At 41.5% G+C, this 21,325-nt stretch overlaps 1 protein-coding gene across 3 annotated transcripts in view; it reads right to left on the reverse strand.

Moving 5' to 3' along the window:
- The window catches only part of CCDC27 (coiled-coil domain containing 27), a 290,662-nt gene that overhangs the window by 197,584 nt on the left and 71,753 nt on the right, over positions 1-21,325 (reverse strand). For 2 of the 3 annotated variants that reach the window (XM_086921743.1, XM_086921744.1), the window contains exons 2-3: positions 10,909-11,009; positions 9,807-9,988 (exon numbers count right to left, since the gene is read on the reverse strand). In XM_086921743.1, coding sequence (XP_086777869.1) covers positions 9,807-9,962 — 156 coding nt within the window. In that variant the 5' untranslated portion in view covers positions 9,963-9,988; positions 10,909-11,009. The remainder of the gene's footprint in view (positions 1-9,806; positions 9,989-10,908; positions 11,010-21,325) is intronic. The other variant, XM_086921745.1, reaches the window with a different exon arrangement.

Below are 21,325 nucleotides of genomic sequence, written 5' to 3' on the forward strand. Positions count from 1 at the left end.
ATTGTTTGCTTCTTCCCTACCCCGGTGTTGCTCCTGCTCTCTCATATACTTCTCCTCTCACACTCCGTATTCTTCTCTCCATCGTGTGCTTCTCCCAAACTCCATGTAGCTCTCATCTTCGCTGCTGCTTTTCCCCTCCTCTCCCACACCGCTCCACCCACCTGCACCTCCACTGGCCACACCGCCTGCTCTACTTTATTTTTTATTTTGCAGTTTCATGCAGTTTCATGCAAAAAGAGAAATCTTTATTTTTATATTTACAGATCCAAGTGGCGGTCTTACAACTCTTCCTAGTCTTACAAAGCAACAGTCTGACACAACACTGTTCCAAATCTCCATATGTCCAAGGATTCCATTATAACTAAAGAGAGTTTTCTGAAGACTGAGAATGTTATCCCAGTGGAATGGTCTCCTATTTAATCCACTGCTATCAACAGATAAAAATAAGTGATATAAGTTTAACAATATTCCCCTCAATCACTGAGGTTCCATGGTTCAATTTGTGTACCAACTCTCCTTAACCGGCACACTGAATCCCTGGGGCCCCTCGTTCCTTGCTTATTTGAATAAGCATTTTATACCACATGTATGCTGATGATACTCAGCATTATTTCAAAGCATTTTCTTCTTTGAGTCTGTATCTATTACAGATTCTTGAGGGCATCCAGGCCTCGAATATCCATCAATATCTCAAACTAGGGGGGAGGAGCCAGGACGGCGGCCAAGATGGCCGCGCGGACGCCCAGCTCCGCCGCTCGCCCTCATCTCCCATGGTTTCCTGCCCGCGATCCTGCACCCCAGCCACGGCTTTGTACGGGGGAATAGTAGCGGAGCCCGACCGTCCAACTCCGGTCCGCATACTGCCCCGGATGGCTTGGGAACGCCGTCCGGAAGCCTTCGGCCCTCAGTCCGGATAAGCCGGGACCTCGGGCTGCAGTATGGCCGCCTTGCAGTGGATAAACAACGGCCTCCAACGGCCATGATGGTCCGGAGCCCCGGAGGTGAAACTGAAACCTCCCTGCCGCAGACATCGAGTGCGCTTGCAGCGCCGGACCCACTATTTAAATGCTACAGTTCTTTTATTGGAGTTCCTTACATTGGGGACGATACGCTGCAAGGCAGAATTTATTGCCGGATCAGACTGTAACCCGAATGTGGTAGGGAGTGCGTGCTGCGGTGGCTGACTGGGGCTCAACTGCTACCCTCAGGGAATATCCTGCGACCTACACGTTCTCTGCTGCATTTTATCCGTTACTGCGGCGGCTCCATCTTTTGTGAATTGAGCCCTGAGGTCCCGGTTAACTGTCTGGTATGTAATGGCGCTTACAGTGAGAGATGTTTTGTTGGCCATCAATGACCTCCACACTACCCTAAAAGATTTGGGGGCGACTGTATGCCCTGCACATCGGATTCTTCCTCCTATCGTGGCGCACCCTGTTGCGGATGAGTCCAGCGAAGAGCGTCTGCCCTCCTCATCCCCGACGACCGCAATGGTTGACTTTCATATGTATGTGCCGCCGGATGGGAAGTTAGGGGAACATTATGCCTGGAATGAGGTGCCCAGGACCCTCATCGATCTACTACCGGCTCCTTTGTTTCCCGACCATGGGCGCCACGCCCTACCACTGACTATCCTGATGCCTTGGAGAGCTTTCCCTCTGCTATCAATGTGGCTTTTGCGGGGGATTTGTGTGGCCTCAACTGATACTTTTGGTGCACCGCCTCTCACTGCGCACGGACTGGGTGGCGTGTTGACTTTTGTCCGGTCCGGTCAGGGCTGACCGCTGCTTCGATATCTCCTCAGTGTTCTTGGTGCCGAAGCGGAATGTTGATCGAATTGGAGACTTTACAATGGCTGGGATGATCTTACAATGTTGCCTACGCTCCCTCTTAGTGGACTTCCGCTTTTTGGGGGTTGGGGGATTGGGGGATTGGGGGTGAGTATGGGGCTGGAGCTATGGCCCTCCTCCGCTCTTTCCCGCTTGGGGGTCTTCTTGGGGCGACAGGCATGCCTAATGGGGGGGCGGGGGGGGCCGTGGCCTTCCGCTGGTATGCAGGGTGGGGGGATGGGATGTGTTTTATGTTTCTTCTTTGTCTCTATGGCCCTCTTTCTCTTTCTTCTTTTTCTTTTCCTTTTTCCTAAACACCTTTTCGCCTAATTTGGGGTCGGGGTCTGATGTTAGTGGGGAGTTTACTATATCGTATCTTTGTGTGACATAGCTGCTGGTCCTAGTGCCTCGATGGTGGGAAAATGCGTCTCTGACATACGCCTTCCTCCTCTATGCTTCCCTCATGCGCTTCGTGACTTATGATTGCTCTCCTGTTCAGTGATTAGCTTTAACTCTCTTCCTTGTCTCGTAAAATCGCACTCGACAAAATTATAAAATTAAACCTTTCTTATCCTTTTGCTATGGTTCTATGTTCAGTATGATAACGCACGCTCATTGATTGCTTCAATGGCGTACTGTCTCCTTATTTTTCTTTTATCCTTTTGTCATATGTCATAGCGGCCGGCCCTGATGGGTTGTAGGCAGACGCTGTGTACTGTGCGTCTTACAAATAAAGGTTTAAAAAAAAATAAAAAAAAATATCTCAAACTAAATTAAAAACAACGTTTTTACTTACCACCCCCAACAAAGTAACACTCCATTATCATTTGGCAGGAAATTCTATTATTGCCTAGTATAAAATCTTATATGCCAGACACGTACTTCAAAATTGTGTTAGTCTTTAGTCTTGTATCAATTCAACTATAGAAACTACTTACTCATGGGTGTTTTGAAAATACCCATTTTCCCAATAAAAGCATCCTACTAGTAGCAGGAAGGCTGGCCTTGAGGAATACATGATGATCTTGTTCTCCTCACTCTCCTCTGGCTTCTGATTGAAGCTGAGAGAAGGTACACAACGGATTGCCTGCTGCACAAAGTCCTTCAGCTCAACAATGTAAACAGTCTGGCTTAGAAATTGAATATCTTAAATTGTCTAGGTTCTCTTGTAAGATAAGAAACTATTTTATGGACTCACCTGTTTTTAAATAGACCACAACATTTCAGCCATTTTCAAGGCATACTCCTAACATTTGCAATTCCCAAAGCCCCTCTCTTAGAACTGAACATCAAGTATTCTGCTTTCAAGAAATACCTTAAATGCTTTCTTTTCCTTCGACATTTCCAAGACTGACATATTACTTGTCCCGCCTACCTTTTTCTGCTCTGTTATGACTCCACTATAGAGAACTTCTCTCAATTTGTAATTAGGACTCACTTTTGGATTTTCAAGCATTTCAGATATTGGTGAGACCTTTGATCACTATTTATAATGTATTTCAGCTCTAGGTATAACATTTGTTCCCTCACTGTTTATCTGCATTAGTTTGCATTTGTTTTCTGATGTAAATTGGTGACAGGCCATATGCCTCCTCAGCAATGTCTATGCTTCCCAAAACTACAAATAAGCAAAACAAATAAGAGAAATAAAAAATGAAATCACAGTCTTTTATGGGTTTGGTGAAGTTCTAATCAAAATCTATAGACATTTTAGAGAAGTGCTTCCAAAACGTTTTAGAACCATAACCCAAATTTTTAGACCAGCAACCTTTTTTTTTTGCGACCCACATAGCTTTAATGGATCTGAGGCAGGTGATATTTTATTGTAACCACAGCATCATATGGTAATCACGGTAATTTACAGACAGCACATTTTCCATTGAAATGGCCACTTTGCACATGAAACACACAAAAGGTGATGGGGGAATGCTTGCAATTTGTCTAACCACTGGCAATTGCTCGGGGTAGCGTTCCAACCCATTGTTCTTTTACTGACCATGCCTCTATAGTTTGGACCCAACCATATGCAAATCAGTCTTGACCCTGCTCCTCATGGTAACAGTTCAGCCCAAACTGCCAGGCAAGGTCGTCCCTGAACTGTAACACAAGCAACCCAGGACTGGCTCATCAGCTAGGTACAACTTGGCCCCAGTGACACAGAGATCAGGGCACACATCGTTTTACTGATAAAACTATATCACACAGAAATGATTATGTGTGATAATCATGTTTCAGTGAATAATTCCCTTTACTTTTCTTTCTCTGACTGTAAAATGAGAGGAGTTTGTAAACACCAATCTGTATGTTAATAAAAACATAAGCAGCAATGTGTCAGTACACATAGCCTGACCTTTGACTTCTGTTTTTGAAGTGCACCAAATGTGACAAGATAAATACAAAATGTAAAGTCATATTTCTTTATTGCTTGGAATTTCTTTACCCACTATAAATCGTCCCACAACATGCCAGCGGATCGCGGCCCACAGCTTCCAGAAACGCTGTTTTAGAGCATTAGCAGAGCTGGTGCCATTGCAACATTTTGCTCAGGGCATAAAAACAGGGATGGTTCTCAACAGATGTTAAAAGAGCCACACTGAATGCTCTCAAGTTGAAACAGTTAAACGGGGTCACTTTAGTTGTAAAAGACACTGCAAACTCTTCTTACCTGAGAGCTACGATTTTCCAAACAGTGTGCTGTTGTTTTTTATTACTACTACTAGAACAATCAATCAATTTACAGGACACCCTTTACAGGACAGATTGTATTACAAAAATAATGGGTATGGTATTGAAGTTATCAGTAGGTATTGTTGTGACTGAAAATATATTGAAAACCTTAATTGTATACATTGCTTCCCTGACTAAAGTGAAAGTGCCAGATAGAGATTGTGTAAAATTAGACACCGATTATATTGAATATATGTATGATCTGTCTAGTCCCAAGGAATACATTGTAGTAGTGATTGATTACCCGTCTAACACCCTCATTACAAGTGGCCAGAAAAGGGCTGCATTTTCCCCACACCTGGAGTTGTGGAGACCAGAAGTACCAGTAACTCTGGGGAGGGGAAAATCTGATCCACTATAAATCGGACCCCAATGGGCCACTAAGAAATGATAAATTATTGGGGTAATCGGTTCTCCACAGACTTTCACAAGGAGATTTCAGATATTTTCAGCAACCACAATTTCTGCATGAATGTAAAACACCTATAATAATGATGGGGCTGGTAATTGGAATTAAGAGCGACTAACTGGGAAGAACCTCTGTTTTTATGACAGATGACCATGGCTAGTACATGGTTGTATGTCATTGCAACGCATTCTGTTGCAACGCATGCCTTTACCACGCATGCGTTACAACGAAATGCTATTTCCAGGCATAACCTTTATCACAAATATTCCTTTACCACACATACCTTTACAATGATTTTCGTTGTAAATTTATGCATGGTAAGGAAATACTCTTGGTAAAGGTTATACCCCTCCCCTGTACCCTTTCGTGAACCCCCAGCCCCCAATCCTTCAAATAATTACCCCTGCCCTGAAGCCTCAATCCTTATATATATATTTTATTTAAACTAAAATTCCCCTTACCTCTTCACGTTGTCTCCTCTCCTTCATCTTCCTTGTTGATGTTGTACGTCGTAAAGAGGAAGCGGAAATTTCTTTCTGTTTCCTCTCAAACAACAATGATTGCCTCCACCTCGCGATGTGACATTAGGTGCGTTTTTTTGGGGGGAGACCCCCCAAACCCCTTTTTTTCCATGCTTTTATTTTGATTTTTGGGGGGAGACCCCCCAAGCCCCCTTTTTCTAATTTTAGCCTTTACCACACATGCCTTTACTATGTATCTCGCAGTAAAGGTATGCGTGGTAAAGGCTTTCGTGTTAACCACGCATGCGTTGTAATGCATGCGTGGTTAAGGTTCACGTGGAAACGGCCGCATTGTAGTGGCCATTTCCCCTTGTACATGTGAATTTTTTAGAATACATTTTGTTACTATATAGTGAACAAGGAACCTCGAACTTAGTTTACATCTTGTGAAAAATTTGGAAATTCTCCACATGCAGAAGCTTTAGTCAAGTTGGTGAGACTTCCACAGACAATAATTTTACCTAGGGAAAAGCTGAGTATGGCATTTCTTTCCCAGCTTCTGCAATGTAAGGCAGTAGCCTTCATTGACTAAAACAATTAAATGTATGATTTTTTGTTCTGTACATGGGGACAGTGTACAGCAGAGAGCCTAGAATATCAATCATGGGGGGGGGTTTCAGATGAGCTAACCTGTTCTCGCCTGTGAAAGAAGGACACAGGACGATGATAGGCAGACATTCCTCAATGTTGCAAGTTAGTTTATGAATGAATGCAGGGCTATAGTGTAGCTTGATTTTTGAACCAACGGTTCCACAACTGTAAGAGAAAATAACAATAGAGCAGGGAAGATAACTATGTGGTTTTCAAACAAGACCAGAGGCAGTCTGGGGCATCTTCTGAAAGAGAGCAGGAGCAGCATACGGAGAGCTGATAAGACAGCATAAAGGCTGGTTCCTGAATTCCCCACAAAGAATCCAATTCCAAGGGCTTTCTATAGACCCGAGTAGCTGAACTGACCCTATCTGGGCTGGCCTAGGTAGATGAACAGAGGAAGAAAATCCATTCAGATCAGTTAGGTATTCAGAACCCAAACCAAAGTAGTGAAAAACTAAACGTCATGTGTTTTTTCTGAATTGTTTGTTGCTGGGTTTGTCGTAGAAGGTTCTAACAAGATAGTCAGAGAATGGTAGTTCCTAAGGGTCACAAACTTCTTTTCTTAAAATGCACACATGTAAAACTCCACACACTGAGAAAATGCATAAACGAATCCCATAAATTTGAAGCAGATGCTTAAAAAATCTCCTTCCGGGAGTTCAATGAGTGCAGTTGATTCTGTGATGTCACTCTATTCTTTAGAATTAATTCAGATGCCAACATTTTTACACAATGAGCAACACAATTTTAGAGTGCAATAAAAATGAAACTGGGAGTATTTTCATTATGTGATTATAGACGCTCGATGTGCTCGAGAAAAGACTACAATGCAAAAGTATTTTCAATGATAAGAATGTAACTCTGTCAAAGAAATTCTTTAGGATCAAAGAAGAGTGTTATCATGAACAAGAAATTATGAGGATGGGAGACATTCCAAACATTGACTGGTAACAGGGAGGGGAGGTGATTGGTACATGACTTTGCCATCTATCACTACCCCAAGGCTCTTGGCGGAGAGTGATTGAGTAAGTATTAAACCAAGATCACCAGTCCAGTAGTGGCTCTAAACGTTGGCCTTATTTTGCAGTAGGACTATCTCTGTCGCAGCAATGAATCTCATGGTTGAGAATTAGGGGTGCTGTCCATATGAAAATGTAATTGAGAATAGTGATGCTCCAAGCATGGTGTAATGAGAATCAAGATTTCATTAGAGACACAGAGGCTGACATTATGCATAAAGAACCTTTAATGCCACTCCTGCAGCACCTTTAAAGAGCTCACAACACATCAAACACTAGAACCAGATCACTCAAGTCCATAAATAATCCTCCCACTGAATATACCTCCTCTTTTAATTGCTGCTTCTGAGGAGATAAGCTGTGACTAATTTGTAGAGATAAATTCCAAATTGAGACAGTCTTATGTTGTGAATGAGATATTACAACTCTGGTCCTACATACCTCTTGAGTAATTCTCATATCTGTAACCCATACTGTGATTACAACTATGCTTGTAATGTAAAAACATACACAAAAAAGTGCCACTAAAGCAAATTATAGTGTACAATAGGAGGGGAGACGGGTACAGGTCTTGTGTATTGGAGGGTGTCTAATACATACCCGTGTCCCCTCCTATTGTACACTATAATTTGCATTTGGTGCAAGAGTTATTTACAGATTACATGTAAATAAATGTTTTTGTATCGGACAGGTCTCCTGATCCAGGTTTTGATTACCAGGAATGTTTGAAAGAATTACATTTGACTTATCTGTATCTCCATGATTTACCCTTTCACTACCCAGCACTACCACTTCCCTTATACCTTTCCTCTCTCCTGCTCGCAACCTATTGCTCACACAATTACTTGTTTTGAATTCAATAAATGTATTTCAAGTATTATTGGATTTAGTGGCGCTTTTTGTGTGTTTTTGCATTACATGCATAGTTGTAATCACAGTATGGGTTACAGAGATGAGAATTATTCAGGAGGTATGTAGGACCAGTGTTGTAGTATTTCACACAATACAAGACTGTCTCAATTTGGAATTTATCTCTACAAATTAGTCACGGACTACCTTTGTATTCCCGTATTGTATCCAGGTCCGGTTGACTTGTTGGGTTACCCCATTATCTATAATCATTATCTGAGGAGATAAGTACACCTTTTAATTCTTGTTATATTAAGGAGAGTTAGATTAGGTACTGTGTTATATGTATGTATTGTTAATAATTTAGTTATGTAGAGCTAGCTTCTAATATTTGGAAGCAAATGCTCTATTATGACTGAGTTATTGGGTTATGTTGCAGGAAAAGATTAGGAAAGTGACATCGTTATAACAAAAAACAAAAAAATATGTTTTTACAAATTAATTTTAGTATCATGTGTGTGAGTCTTTGATAGATTGTGGATCAGCTGTACTTTGTAGGGACACACTTCATGTGTACAACGATGTGAAAATTCAAATGATGTAGCTGATTTATAACCGCTCTTACCTGTGCTGCAGGAGAGGCATTAAAGGTTATTTATGCATACTGGTAGCCTCCGGTTTTGAAATGAAATCATCTGCATAATTATGCATGCTGTATCCAAAAGCAGTTAGGGCCTCATTCAAATGTGTAATATACAAATAAAACAAGTGACGCTGCAAAGAGGAGCTTTGTGGAACACCACTTTCAAAGCCAGTTGCCTTAAAGGTGAAGTTTCCAAGTTTCACTGACTGTGTTCAATTCTCTAAAATGGACTTTGTCCACTCTCGAGATATTCCATGCACCCGCCTCAGATTATCGGCTGATTAGCATCCTATGATCAACTGTATCAAAGGCAGCAGACCAGAACTAAAAGAACCAGGGCAACGTTCCTGCCATGATCCTCCTATAGCTGTAGTTTGTCTAAAACTTCTGTAAACACAGATCCCGTACTGTGAAATGGCCTGAAGGCAGTTATCTGTAAATGGCTGCTTAGCCCTTGAGATACATTTCCTACAGTAATTTGGTCAGGAAATGGATCAGTGAGATTAGATGGTCATTTTTTAACATCTATTGTGAGGTTGAAAAACACTGATATATTTGGTATTTGGTCGAGAAGCTTTAAACACGCCCCTTTCAGATATTGAATTAGTATCCATTCAAAATCCCATTTTAGGAGTTAGAAAAACTAACCGACTCCTAAAATAGGATTAGTACATAGGAAAAAACATTTTAACGGTCACAAAGGCCAATTGGGAGTGTTCCAGACTGTTAAAAGGCCCCATGTTTCTTGCAGGCCTTTTAATTTCTTGAAATGGATGAGAGGCATAAAGAAAAGAATGCCGAAATGGTGTAATTTCGTTTAGGATAGTGCCTCGCGATTAGTAGCCTTGTGCAGTTTTCTCTAACAGTGTGTGTGCAGTTCTGCTAATACATAAAACTCAATGAAGTTTGGAAAAGTAATCTGTTTAATTGAATTTGAGTATCTTGTTCATATATTGCACCAATTTAAATGCCTAGTGCTACAATGGGCGGATCTCTGATCATTTATCTGTAGATAGTCACTAATCTCCCAGACATGGTGATCATGTATGCTCAGAGTTATATAGGTTGGTTTTAAGTACTACCTAACCAATCCCAGAACACGTATTACACACTGATACATTGTATATAAATAACTAAAAGTCCTTAGCGTAGCAATAGGATCGTTCTCTTTTCCCACCCTGCACAATTATCTGGTAGAATAACAGGAAGTATTACCTGTTGCTCAGAGGATGATCCAGGGGCGGATTTACTGAAGTTCGCCCTTCTAGGATCATTGCATGGAACTTTCCAGACTGCTGTCTTTGGCCTACGAATTCCTAAGAGTTTAAGCTCTTCGCACCCATTCATCTTCAGTCCACTCTGGTCTTTCATCTTGTCTTGGAAGTCTGCCACCAGCTCTGCATATGATGTGAAAAAATATTTTTTGTTAAACTTTGATCTCTTTTATCAAAAGAGAAACAATTCACAGTATTAGATAATATTTCCTACCAGCTAACACATTCTCCTGCCTAATACTCTAATGTGTAACATTCCGCGTGTGTGAACATGCTCGACTAGTTAGACCACACTAATTAATGTTCTTCTACTTAACATGTTCTACTAGTCACATAATGTACTGGGTGACATGCCTCCTGGTTAACATGAACTACTACAAATGTATCCCTATGAGCCAAAAAGTCCTGCTGCTCAATACTGTGTTGGTTAATAAGCCAACACAGTCAACATGTCTTAATCCCTTATGATCTCTACGAATTAGCATCTGCTACTGTGTCCATCTCCACTAGTATTTATATGGCACTAGAGTTCATGATCATCTAGGTAAAATGAACTAGTAGTGAACATTCCTCAATATTTAACATATTCTGCTAGTTATCTTTCAGTACTAGCTAACAGTACTAGCTAATACGTGATGTTAAAAATAACCCACTAGTTAAGAAAACCTACCATTAAATATAGTTTACTAGTTTCGCACATTACTGGTTAACAAAACATAACCTTCTAGTTAACACATCCTAATATATTTCAACCCCTGCAGAACCGCAAACCCATCAATTACTTTAGTTTGATGAAAGCACACTGTGTGTTCTGTAAATGAACGTATGCAAATTCTTCTGGAATATTTGCTGATTTGCAGCCTAATACTGGGAGGTCTGTTTTTTGCAATTCAGATATTTTTCTTAGTAATGATTTACATTCCTTTGTATTTTTGGGGGGTGATTCTATTACAGTGATGAGGGATTTCATAGTGTTCTGTTGTATCCCAGCTAGGTTCACAAAGTATAAATACACATACATGCATACATATAGAAATACATACACATTTCGTATTTTATTTGCCACAAATTTCTTGCCATCCAATCAAATACGATTCCATGTATCTTCCTGTCACTTGATCAAAAAGATTTTTACAGGACAATGCTGTAAAAAAATGAAAATGTTGATGAATTTGTGAAAATAAAACTGTAAAAGTTATGAAGAATGTTTTTCTCATGAAACTGTACAATGCGAAAGAAGATGGGAAACTGTAAGTGCACTATACTGCACAGACTACACCCCACAAGCACAAATGCCAGAAACTGGCCTATTGGCAAATAGGCAGACTTCCAAAGACATGGTGCATATAATTTCGAAAGTAGTGTAATGCATTACACTATATTTTTGAAGAAAGTCACATTAATTCTCAAATGCCATCAACTATCAACATGCACTAAAATGATAGGCTGCTACAAATATGTACTTGTGCTGTATCGTAAGATAGATTTTTTAATGAACTAGAACATTTCAGTTTTTCACTCTCTAATATATGTATAATATGCACCTGTGGAAGTGAGTTCTAGGAATTGGTTTATAAAAGCATTTATGAGTTTAGGAAGCAGTATTACAGTAGTACTCCTTTACATACCTTTGTGAATTGGGACAAAAACGTATGACTCCCTCTTAGTAAAAGTGCAAGGAGAGCACAGTACCTTCTATTCATACTAATTGTGTATTAACATTCCCTGAGTACTCACATTTATTTCCTTCTTAGGTAGTTGGGGCCTAGTCACAAAGACATGTGAAGTATAAAAGAGTTCAATAGGAGGACTGCTTTACGTAGAGCATTTGGTAATAGGTCCTCCAGACTTTGAGCACTAATTTCAAAAATTGCTTGTCCACCAAGTGCTGACTAATACATCCCAGAAATTGTGAGGTGTCAGAGTTTTGAGAAATGCTACCCATGAAAGGCTTCACGTGTTGTCACCCAAATCAGGAAAGACTGTATCCCCAGAACTACGTAGACTTTAATTGGATCCTTCTCAAGATGTGTTTGTATTCAGAAACCTTTGTAAGCCACATTCCCAGGTCAGCTATGATTAGAGATTTGTCCCAGGCAACAGCAGCAATAAATCTGTATCTATTGAGAAAATGCAACTTCCCCTAGATTACTCATGGGAATCTTGTGAATTCCGAAATTTATTTCAGATGGCGGTTTAAGTCTACAAGAGGAAATTTATGACGGATTTTTATAAATGCGATCTAATGCAAATTATCTTATGCAGCCCTGTTTTCAGACAGAGTGCTAGTGTTTTTAATCCAATTTCATGGCAAATGGCCCACATTTTATGTTTCTACCAACTTGCTCCTGGTGCTGTAGGCAGTGCTTAAAACAGCCTTACCACAGTTCTTGTCATGCATGTTCTGCTTTAGCAGGAGTCTCAAAAAATCTGATGGGAATTGTTCCTTGATTTATTGGGTAACCTAGACAAATCTAGTAAAATTAAACTACTGATGAGAAAAAGCATTCAATATCAAAAAGTTTAATAATGTGCAATCTTATTGTACAAATTGGAAAAACGCACATCAGACAGATTTTTTAAGTGTCAGGGTAATGGTTAGAGTGAAGATTAAGGTTAGGATTTCATTAATGATTATGATGAAGTTTGGATAAGGTTAAGGTTAAGTTAAGAGTAGTGTTAAGGTTGCGGTTAGAAAGAGTGTTTCGGTAAAGTAAGGGTTATCTTGGGTATAGGACTGGGAGATTACTTTTAACACCATAAAATGGACACAATCACCCCAAATCTCCCCAAAATTACTACTATTATCAATTCTCACTCGAATTAGTCCAGTACATGCCAGTCACTTGTTATGGTTTATGAATTTATATTCTGCCTGTCTCTTTTTTACCATTAGTAAAATACTACTAGTTTCATCCCTTTTTCCCTTACACACAGGTGGCTTGTAAATTAACAGAACTACGGGAGATTGTGTCATTTAATGTCTTCATGTGCAGAAGAAGTGGATTGACCCTCTGATCTCTACATAGTGTAGGTGGCTTGAATCCTTGGTATAATGTCAGCCAATGTTAGCTGTCAGGTGAACTTCTGCTGCACCTTAAAAAGAGATACTGACTCCAATCCTACTGCTTGGTAGATGCTGCTTACGGCTGAGCTTTACAATCTCCTATAATATCCATGATGGCATCTATGGTACAGTATTCAATCACCTAATCAGTGGCTGAAAAATATTAATATTCACATAATCATCTTGTGCATACTTAAGTGCGATCTGAATAGCAATGCCAGAAATGCACTTTTCTGAGGATCAGATTTACCCCCAGTCCTGTGCCCCATGGTTTGACTTCAGTTTATTTCCATGTATAAAGAAAAGATAATTATTTGAGTATTTTGAAATACATGAACTACCTCATAATTTAACCTTCATGGCCAAGATTCTGTTGTTTCTATAGATGGAGAAACCCATATGGTTAAATCCACATTTCCTTGGGAGTTTCTTTTCTTAAAGATGTTTAATTCATGTCATTCGAAAACATAGTTACAGCGTCCCTTCCTCTCTCCTATAAGTAAGTCTTCATTAAACCAGTAGGAAATCAGAATTAGAAATGCATATTGGCCGCATGTGATAGAACCATCCAAGAAGGAACTACATTCAAAACATTTAGGCAGATTTGTAGTGTCCTTAAAATCCTTGGGCATGTAGGCCCTGAATGGTTGTGGCAAAGTATTCTAAGAGTGAGGACCATAATATTGACAATAAGTCAGGCCTGCAATGTAACCTGTCATTTTTTTCATTCCCTAAATTATGATACCATTCAAATTATTTTACACCAATGCGGTCTCATACTTCACCAGGAGAATGTGCGAAGTGTATACCACAGATATGAGAGTGCAAGAGAGGGAAAAACAAACTGATCGAAAAGACAGAGGAAGAAAACAATAGCAAAACCATCACAAACAAAAAGCAGGAACCTGCTAGAAAAAGGAGCAGGGCATGACCTTGGTATAGGATGCGCCAATGTTTAATTGCTCCCGCCGCAGGCTTCTGGGAAGGGCTTCAGGCACGGTTACTTCTTGCACGAATTAGGAATGAAGTAGGACGCTATCAGGATCAAGTGGTATCAGTAACCCCATGGGCTCTTCTATTGCCCTCAGTAATCCTTTTCAATAATCATATATTGGAGTGGTCCCTAACGGTGTGTGTGTTCCCATCCCGCTCCACCCTCTTCCACACTTCTCTGATGTATTAGAATCAACGGTGTGCAAGCAGTACAGAAAGGGATGCCACCAAACATTTGCGAGCTACTTCCAACCCCTGAGGGGGATTTCTCATTTATAGTTTCTCATTGGTCATGGGAGAGGGTCAATTATGTTTTCTTCTCCCATTTCCTCTGCTATCATCCCTTGTAGGTGCCACCTCCATCTTATAACAGCTTGTACATTTTCGAAATGCTATGTGGCTCATATTTCACTCCTTATAGGAGTTTTTCAAATGTGGTATGAGGTATTGTGGCCTGTGTCACTATCGCTGGGTCTGAAACCCATTGTTGGACTAGGCTAAATCAGTAGTGGTACAAAAAATATTGACTTACTATAATATTGTAGACAGAATTTTGAGAACCGAAACATCAGCTGGTAAGTATATATAAGTATAGGTTTACTGTAGTTAACTCCACTTATATGTGCCTTGTTGTATATATATCATCAAGGTACGCTGATTAACAATAGTGAATCTATACTTATATACCTGCACTTGTCGATGAGATATTTTGGTTCTCAATATTTTGAATGCAATATTCTGGTAAATCAATATCCCCCATCCTTCCCACCTTCCTGCACAAAACAATCATCCCTGTGACGCAGGCACACTTGCGTCTGTGCATGGCAGCTAACGGTGCGCCAGCACACGGGAGATCAAAGGGATCTGTCATATCGTTGTAGATAGGACACATTCCTTTGCTTTTGAATTAACACAGCGTGGTGCAGCCAAATGGCTTGCGGCACCGCGCTGGGTTAATTCCTGGTAAATCAGGCTCTCTATTTCCTAAGAGTATATGCGCCATAATATAACATTTAAATGAATCTAACTTCCTATCTTATAATTCTATCAGCGTCACTGGCATGCTGTTCAATCTTGAATTTCCAATGTCCGTTCATTCTTGGCAAATTATCCTTCAAGCATAATTTTGGCCTTGACAAAACCCAGCAAGCATGGACTCTGATCACAATAGTATCATATTCAAACTCGCATATTTCTAGGACACGGCAAAGCTGTGCTGCCTACAGAGGGTGCCATCACCAGTGCAGTGCCTCATTGCCTCTACAGCAGCCAACATGTCTCCATTTGCCAAGTGAAGGTAGGGCAGATTGCCTTTCATGATGGGCTGAAAAAGTCCTTGTAGCAACCCTGTATTCTTCACCTTTTACGAGTATCTGAATCTAAGGTTGATTTTTCTTTTGGAAAGACCTATATTCTGTTTCAGAGTGAACGTCTCTCCTCAACATGTTCACAACTCCGGCTTAACCAAAGAAGTAACACTCACAAATGCAGTAGTGTCTATTAAAGGACCTGATGCTTAAAGAGGTTGCCTCCACAGCAACATCTGTAGAGCAGGTCTTTCTGTTCAGGGCAGATGTTGCTCACATCCAACATTGCAATCCAAGCAGTGCAGAAAGTTAGGGATAAAACCTACATTTCTTCGAGGATATGGAAGGGAATCCTTAACAAATTCCTCAGTCAGCAAGGGAGACCAACATAGGTCCTCGGTACTGATGTTATAATACACAACACAGAACAAACAATAGGTTATACCCAACGTGTGGAGTCATCAGAATGAATTTGAGACAATGGCAGTCTGGGGGAAAGTGTGAATGAACAATCGGACAATATAGTCATGGGGCAAGAGGGGCTCTTACTGTACCGCTCAGTCTCAGTGAAGATACTTAGCATGGGTGTGAAGGTCAATCTGCCACCTTCTATTTTTGAATGAGTTTCAAGTGGTTTCCTGAGAGGGATATAAAAACGGTGCACTGTGACTTTGTTTTGCTTCTGTCAGTGCCTGTGGGCAGAATTATGGGTGACAGGAAGACAATAGGTTACATCATGGTGAATAGCATGTCCTGGTCCGCTGCACTGAGCCCACAGGTCCCTTCTAATTTTTGAGGCCACAAGGAGAAGAGGTGCCAGTGGCATGTGGGCAATTGTCACACGTGTGTGTCTGCAAGGACGCAGGAGTTCATGTGATTCTTTTTTCTTTCACTTTTGTCCTGGTCTCTTCTTTTTGTAGGGAAGATGTCTTGTTTGATACTAGTATACACAGAATACTTAGGGCCCCATTAGGATGCCCCCGCCGGGCCGGCGGTTATGGCTGGCGGTCCACAGCAGATGGAAAGACAGTCTGCCGCATTTCCACCCGGTCGACTTGCGACCGGGGCGGAAAATGCTGCAATATGGTGGCCGTGTCTTTCAGACACCGCCAGCCATATTACAATGTGCATTTAGGAATGCCTTTCAAAGGCATGCAGAGTCTGCTAGGGGGGCCCGTTGGGCCCCAAAGGACTCCGGGGGGGTGGACATGGGGGGTACCTATGGTACCCCCCTGCAGTTCCATGCACAACATGGCAAGCACCGCGCGGTGCCTGCCATGTTGTGCATGGAAGTGCACAACATGCCTCCCTAACTTTGTGGCGTGCAGTGCTGAGTGCACCGCCGCCACAGTGCCATTAGGATGCTCCCGCCATAGTGGCGGGCACATCCTAATGGCAGGCACAGGATCCCCCCCCTTATGGCGGGCGGTCCCTCTGTACGACTAGAGACCTGGTGGTGAGTTGCCGCTATAAAAGACCAAGTTAACAATAACAATAACGACAGGATGGCGGACGGACAAAGTCCGCTCGCCATCCTAATGGGCCCCTTAATGTCCAGCTTGAGTCCAGAGACTCGTATATGGGGAGCTACGCAAAATCTAAGTTGCTAGAAATAAAATTGTGGTTCTGTGATATATATCACATTGGGTCTAGCTCGCCATCTGCAAAATATTAGGAGTTGACCAATACGGAGAACAGGAGGGTCACAGTTCATTCATTTCCACCCAAAACTAGGCTACCCCAAGTACAGGATTTGAGCAGTTCATTATCTTTAGAGATGGGGTTTCTTTGTGTCCAGTGCACCAACCAAATCAGTTGTACAGATTGTGTTACATGCAGCATAAGTGTCCTCGCTCTGAACGATCCTTTATGAGCTAGATGGCCCCACTGAATTTGAGAAATCATGAAATTCCAAAATTCCAGGAAATTGAGATCAGTTAGAGGAAGCCATCAATGGGTTCCTTGTTGACTTCAATCGTCTTCTACCTACCTTATGCATTCTTTACCTGGCTAAATTGCCTCGTTATTTATGTACTTTTATCTTCATTTATTTTCATTAAGGACTTGTCTGCATGGCACCTTATTGGTGGGACAGTCACAACTCAGCCACAGCCACCATGGAACCGCCATTCCCTGGTGGTGTTGCGGCTGTGTAGAGGCATCCATATGCTTAGCAGGATCACCGTGGTCCAGTCAACAATTAGGAGTTTCCTCTCCGCCAGGGTTTACATGGAGGTTCTTCCTCCATGTAAACTCTGACAGAGGAAACATAGGGGGTCCTACAGGGCCTCCTGGTGCGTCTGTGCCTTGTGTATGCCGTGCAGGAACTGATTTTGACTTTCCCATTGCGGTGCCCGTTTTTAGAGCCACTGCAATGGGAACACCCATAAAAAAAACGCCAGACAGGAGGAAACTCCTAATATGGCGGGAGGCCCGACCACAGCTTGGCGGTGCAGCGGGCCCAACAAGCACTGTCGTGTCCAGCACACAATGCTTTGCTTTGCATGCTTATGTAATGCATAAGGCTGTTCTGCTTCTTAAAAATAGACCATAAGTGTTAAAACATGGCGCAAGTCACCAGATTATCCTGTTGAAGGTTTTAGTCCACGCATTCTCACACTAAAATGAAAGGCAAGCATTGGCAACGGTAGCTACCCTGTCCACGGCAAGCTCGTGCGATGGCTTTTAAACAACAGTTATTCCATGCATGTGCCACAAGAATTTTAAAATAAGAAATAAAAAACATCCCACTGCCTAAATATGACAATCAAATGCTCAAAATAGAAAAGTAAAAGTTAAAAAATTAATCAACAGATGCACCTGTATTTCAACAGTGGACTGCTTCCTTGAAAACATGTGTACTTGGGAAAGGTTTAAAAAGTGAAACCCTTTTTAGTTTTAACGCACAGAAGAATATGGCTTTTTGTTTGTGTAAAGAAATGTACTATTAGCTTTGAATTACTGTAACCCGAGGCATAGTTTATACATATACAAGGATGACTAAAAAGGAGAAGAAATGGAAAGAAAAAGGCACTAACAAAGTAAAGTACTGGCCCAGTAGCCATTACACTGAACTTCACTTCTTTCTAGATTTATTTGCAAATGAAAACAGGCAAAAGTCATTACTCAGAGCAAGAAAGCCAATATGGTGTGGTGGGTGGAAACAAAATGTGAATAACATCTGAACAGACCACTGGGTGAAAAGGCTGACCCAAGGCACGTATAATGGGCCTCATGTATCAAACTTTCAACTAGCCACTTTGCTGCTCTGCGCTACGTGAACCATATTTAACATTATACAAATAGAACAATTGATGGATGGAATGCTGAACAATGTCAAACATTCACTTCCAGTACAGAGATATGGACCTGAAGTAATTATTTGTTAGCTCACCATGCCATTCCTGCTTAGACCCAGCCATATGCAAATCAGTCTTGACCTAGCTCCCCATGGAAACAGTCTAGCCCGACCTGCCAGGCCAGGTCCTACCTGGGTCGGAAACAAGCATTCAGGGACCGGTTTCAGGGTATCACCCCTTATCAGTCAGGCTAGCTTGACTCCAGGGGCATGGAGAGCACAGGACCCACGTCTAGGCATACCCATCCCACTCGAGTGACAAACGCAAAAAAGAATAATATTTAACATTATACAGCACATTCCTATCCTTTCCTTCACTGGGGCACAAACTGTTGCCTAGCACCAACGCAGGCACCCTTGCACCATGTGTTGTTTCTGTGCAGGAAGGGAAGGTACGCCTTTCTGCGCAAAAAAATACTGAGACATTTACCTCTTTTTATGTGTCCTGCAGAATGCAGCACACATGGAAGGAGTAAAAAACGAGGAGAAATAAAGACATTTCTCCTTGTTATGCCTCACCTGGGGTAGTGTAGCATGTTAAAGCATTCCCAGGTATACCAGTAATAGTTTCAATTTCGCCACAGATGCAATCTGGGGAAAATATCAGAGCAGTTCCTTATTGCAATCGCCAATGGTTCAATAAAAAAAAGCAAATAGGTCCGGCGATAAAGGGTACCCTTGCCTTGTGCCTTGTTTTACTTTAACCTGGCCGGCATCTGAAGTATTGATAATTACATGGGCTTCAGCGTTAAGATATACATTTTGTATCAGGGCCGGGATCTTTGAGGAAATACCAAAGTGTTGTAAAATCCTAAAGTGATCTGGGAATGCACCAAAATCCGTGGGTTGATGTGTGGGAACACCCAGGCTCCACCAATGGAACGCCTCTCTGGGGCAGAGTAATGCAACGCAGCGCTTTGCGCTGCTTTGCATTACTCTAGATTTAACATGCCATGCAAGGCCATGCAAGGCCACGCAGGTTGGCTTTGCATGGCTTGATAAATCTTACTTAGTAGTTGCGGCGCCCTAGCACCCGATTGCATTGCGCAAGGTCGATGCAACTGCTTGACAAATCTGCCCTATAGTTTTATCTATAAACTTTTGACTACCTGAGGCTGTTGACTGTCTTTAGGACACCTCAAAAAACAGAAGGCAAGGCATTTACCTTCTAATAGGATATTGAACTTAAGATGATGCTAACAAAGAGAAACTACAATGGTGCTTTGTTTTGCAAAAACAATTCTCAAGACTTTCGAATATAACAAAGCCAAGCTGGAGATATAAAAGTGTTCACCCAAAAGAAGTTCACAACACTATAATTTGCAATCAAATAGAGGGTTAGTATGTAGGTTCCAGCCATTGCTGGCAAGATTACAACAATTCTGGCACATACATTCACAAGTGTTCGGCAAGCGGCTGAGAAAGGGTCTCTGGATGCAGGTTATTCAGAAGGTTAAAGATATCAAAAATGTTCAATTACCATTGTATACCCTGATAGTTTTGTTGGGGGAGATGGAACATGAAGAGGTGTATTCACTGTTGACACCAATTGGTAGGCTCATATTCCAACTGTTGCTTGCTGCTAGATGTACAGTGGCTCATTAATGGAAGGCTCCTGACTCCCCAATCTTGGAGCTGTGGTGGAGCAATACCTGGAATATCTACACCATGGAAATGCTGACAACTATCCTTCGAGATTAGGTAGCTTGATTTGAGAGAGTTTGGACCTCCAATCCTCATGTACCATACGAAACAAGCCACAGGGGTTCATCTGCAGCCTCCTCCACTACTGTTGTCAGCGGCCATAATGATGTGGATATTACTGAACAATGTGACCAGACAAGCTCTTTCTTTTTTCTTTTTTTTTATTGAAGTCCAAAATTACAATACATTAAAACCCATACATCCATAAAAAGAATTTACCTGTAGGCATAATATTAGATTTACAAGAATTATTAAATAGCACAAAAGCACTGAGAAGTCATGAACAAATGCAAAAAACAGAAAAACAAAAATACTCTAAGCTTTTTTACAACATGCATAAGACAGTAATCACTCCCAATCCTAATCGAAGTATGTGGCCCAAATTTTTTCGAACTTCCCAAGACCCCCCACTCGTAATGCATAAGTGCGTTCACTTCTTTTAACCGCTTTCATATTATGGGCCCACTCATGGACAGAAGGAATCAAATCAGTACGCCATCTTTGCAACAAAAGTGATCTGGCTACTGCCATTGCAATGTATAAAAATGTAACAACTTTATCAGGAAAGAGAAGATCTGGATCAAAACCTATAATTATTAACAAATCATTCACTTTTAATCGAATACTGCATTAAGTTTCCAAGTGACAAAAGATATTCTCCCAGAACCTCTGAATCCTAGGACATTGCTGCATGATATGTGACCAGTTGGCTGTAGGATGATTAATACAGCGAAAACAGTGTGCCGATTGGTTGGTATACACTTTAGAGAGGAAGAGAGGGGTTCAGTAACATTGCCATTTACTAAAGAACAACATACTTTGCCAATTCGCACCTCATAACGTACTGAAATTAAGTTTATTAATAGCCGACCACATACTGGCGGAAATTTCTAATTCTTCATGTTTCATCCATTTTTTAATTGCCTTCTGTCCAAGATCCAGGCCCCTAACCTAGGGGCCAATTAGGATTGCGGCGATTCCGCATTCCCCGGGCCGGCGGAAGCCACTGCTGGACCGGAGAATGCGGAATC

Source organism: Lissotriton vulgaris, chromosome 5, assembly GCF_964263255.1.
Source record: "Lissotriton vulgaris chromosome 5, aLisVul1.2, whole genome shotgun sequence".
Lineage (NCBI taxonomy): Eukaryota > Metazoa > Chordata > Amphibia > Caudata > Salamandridae > Lissotriton > Lissotriton vulgaris.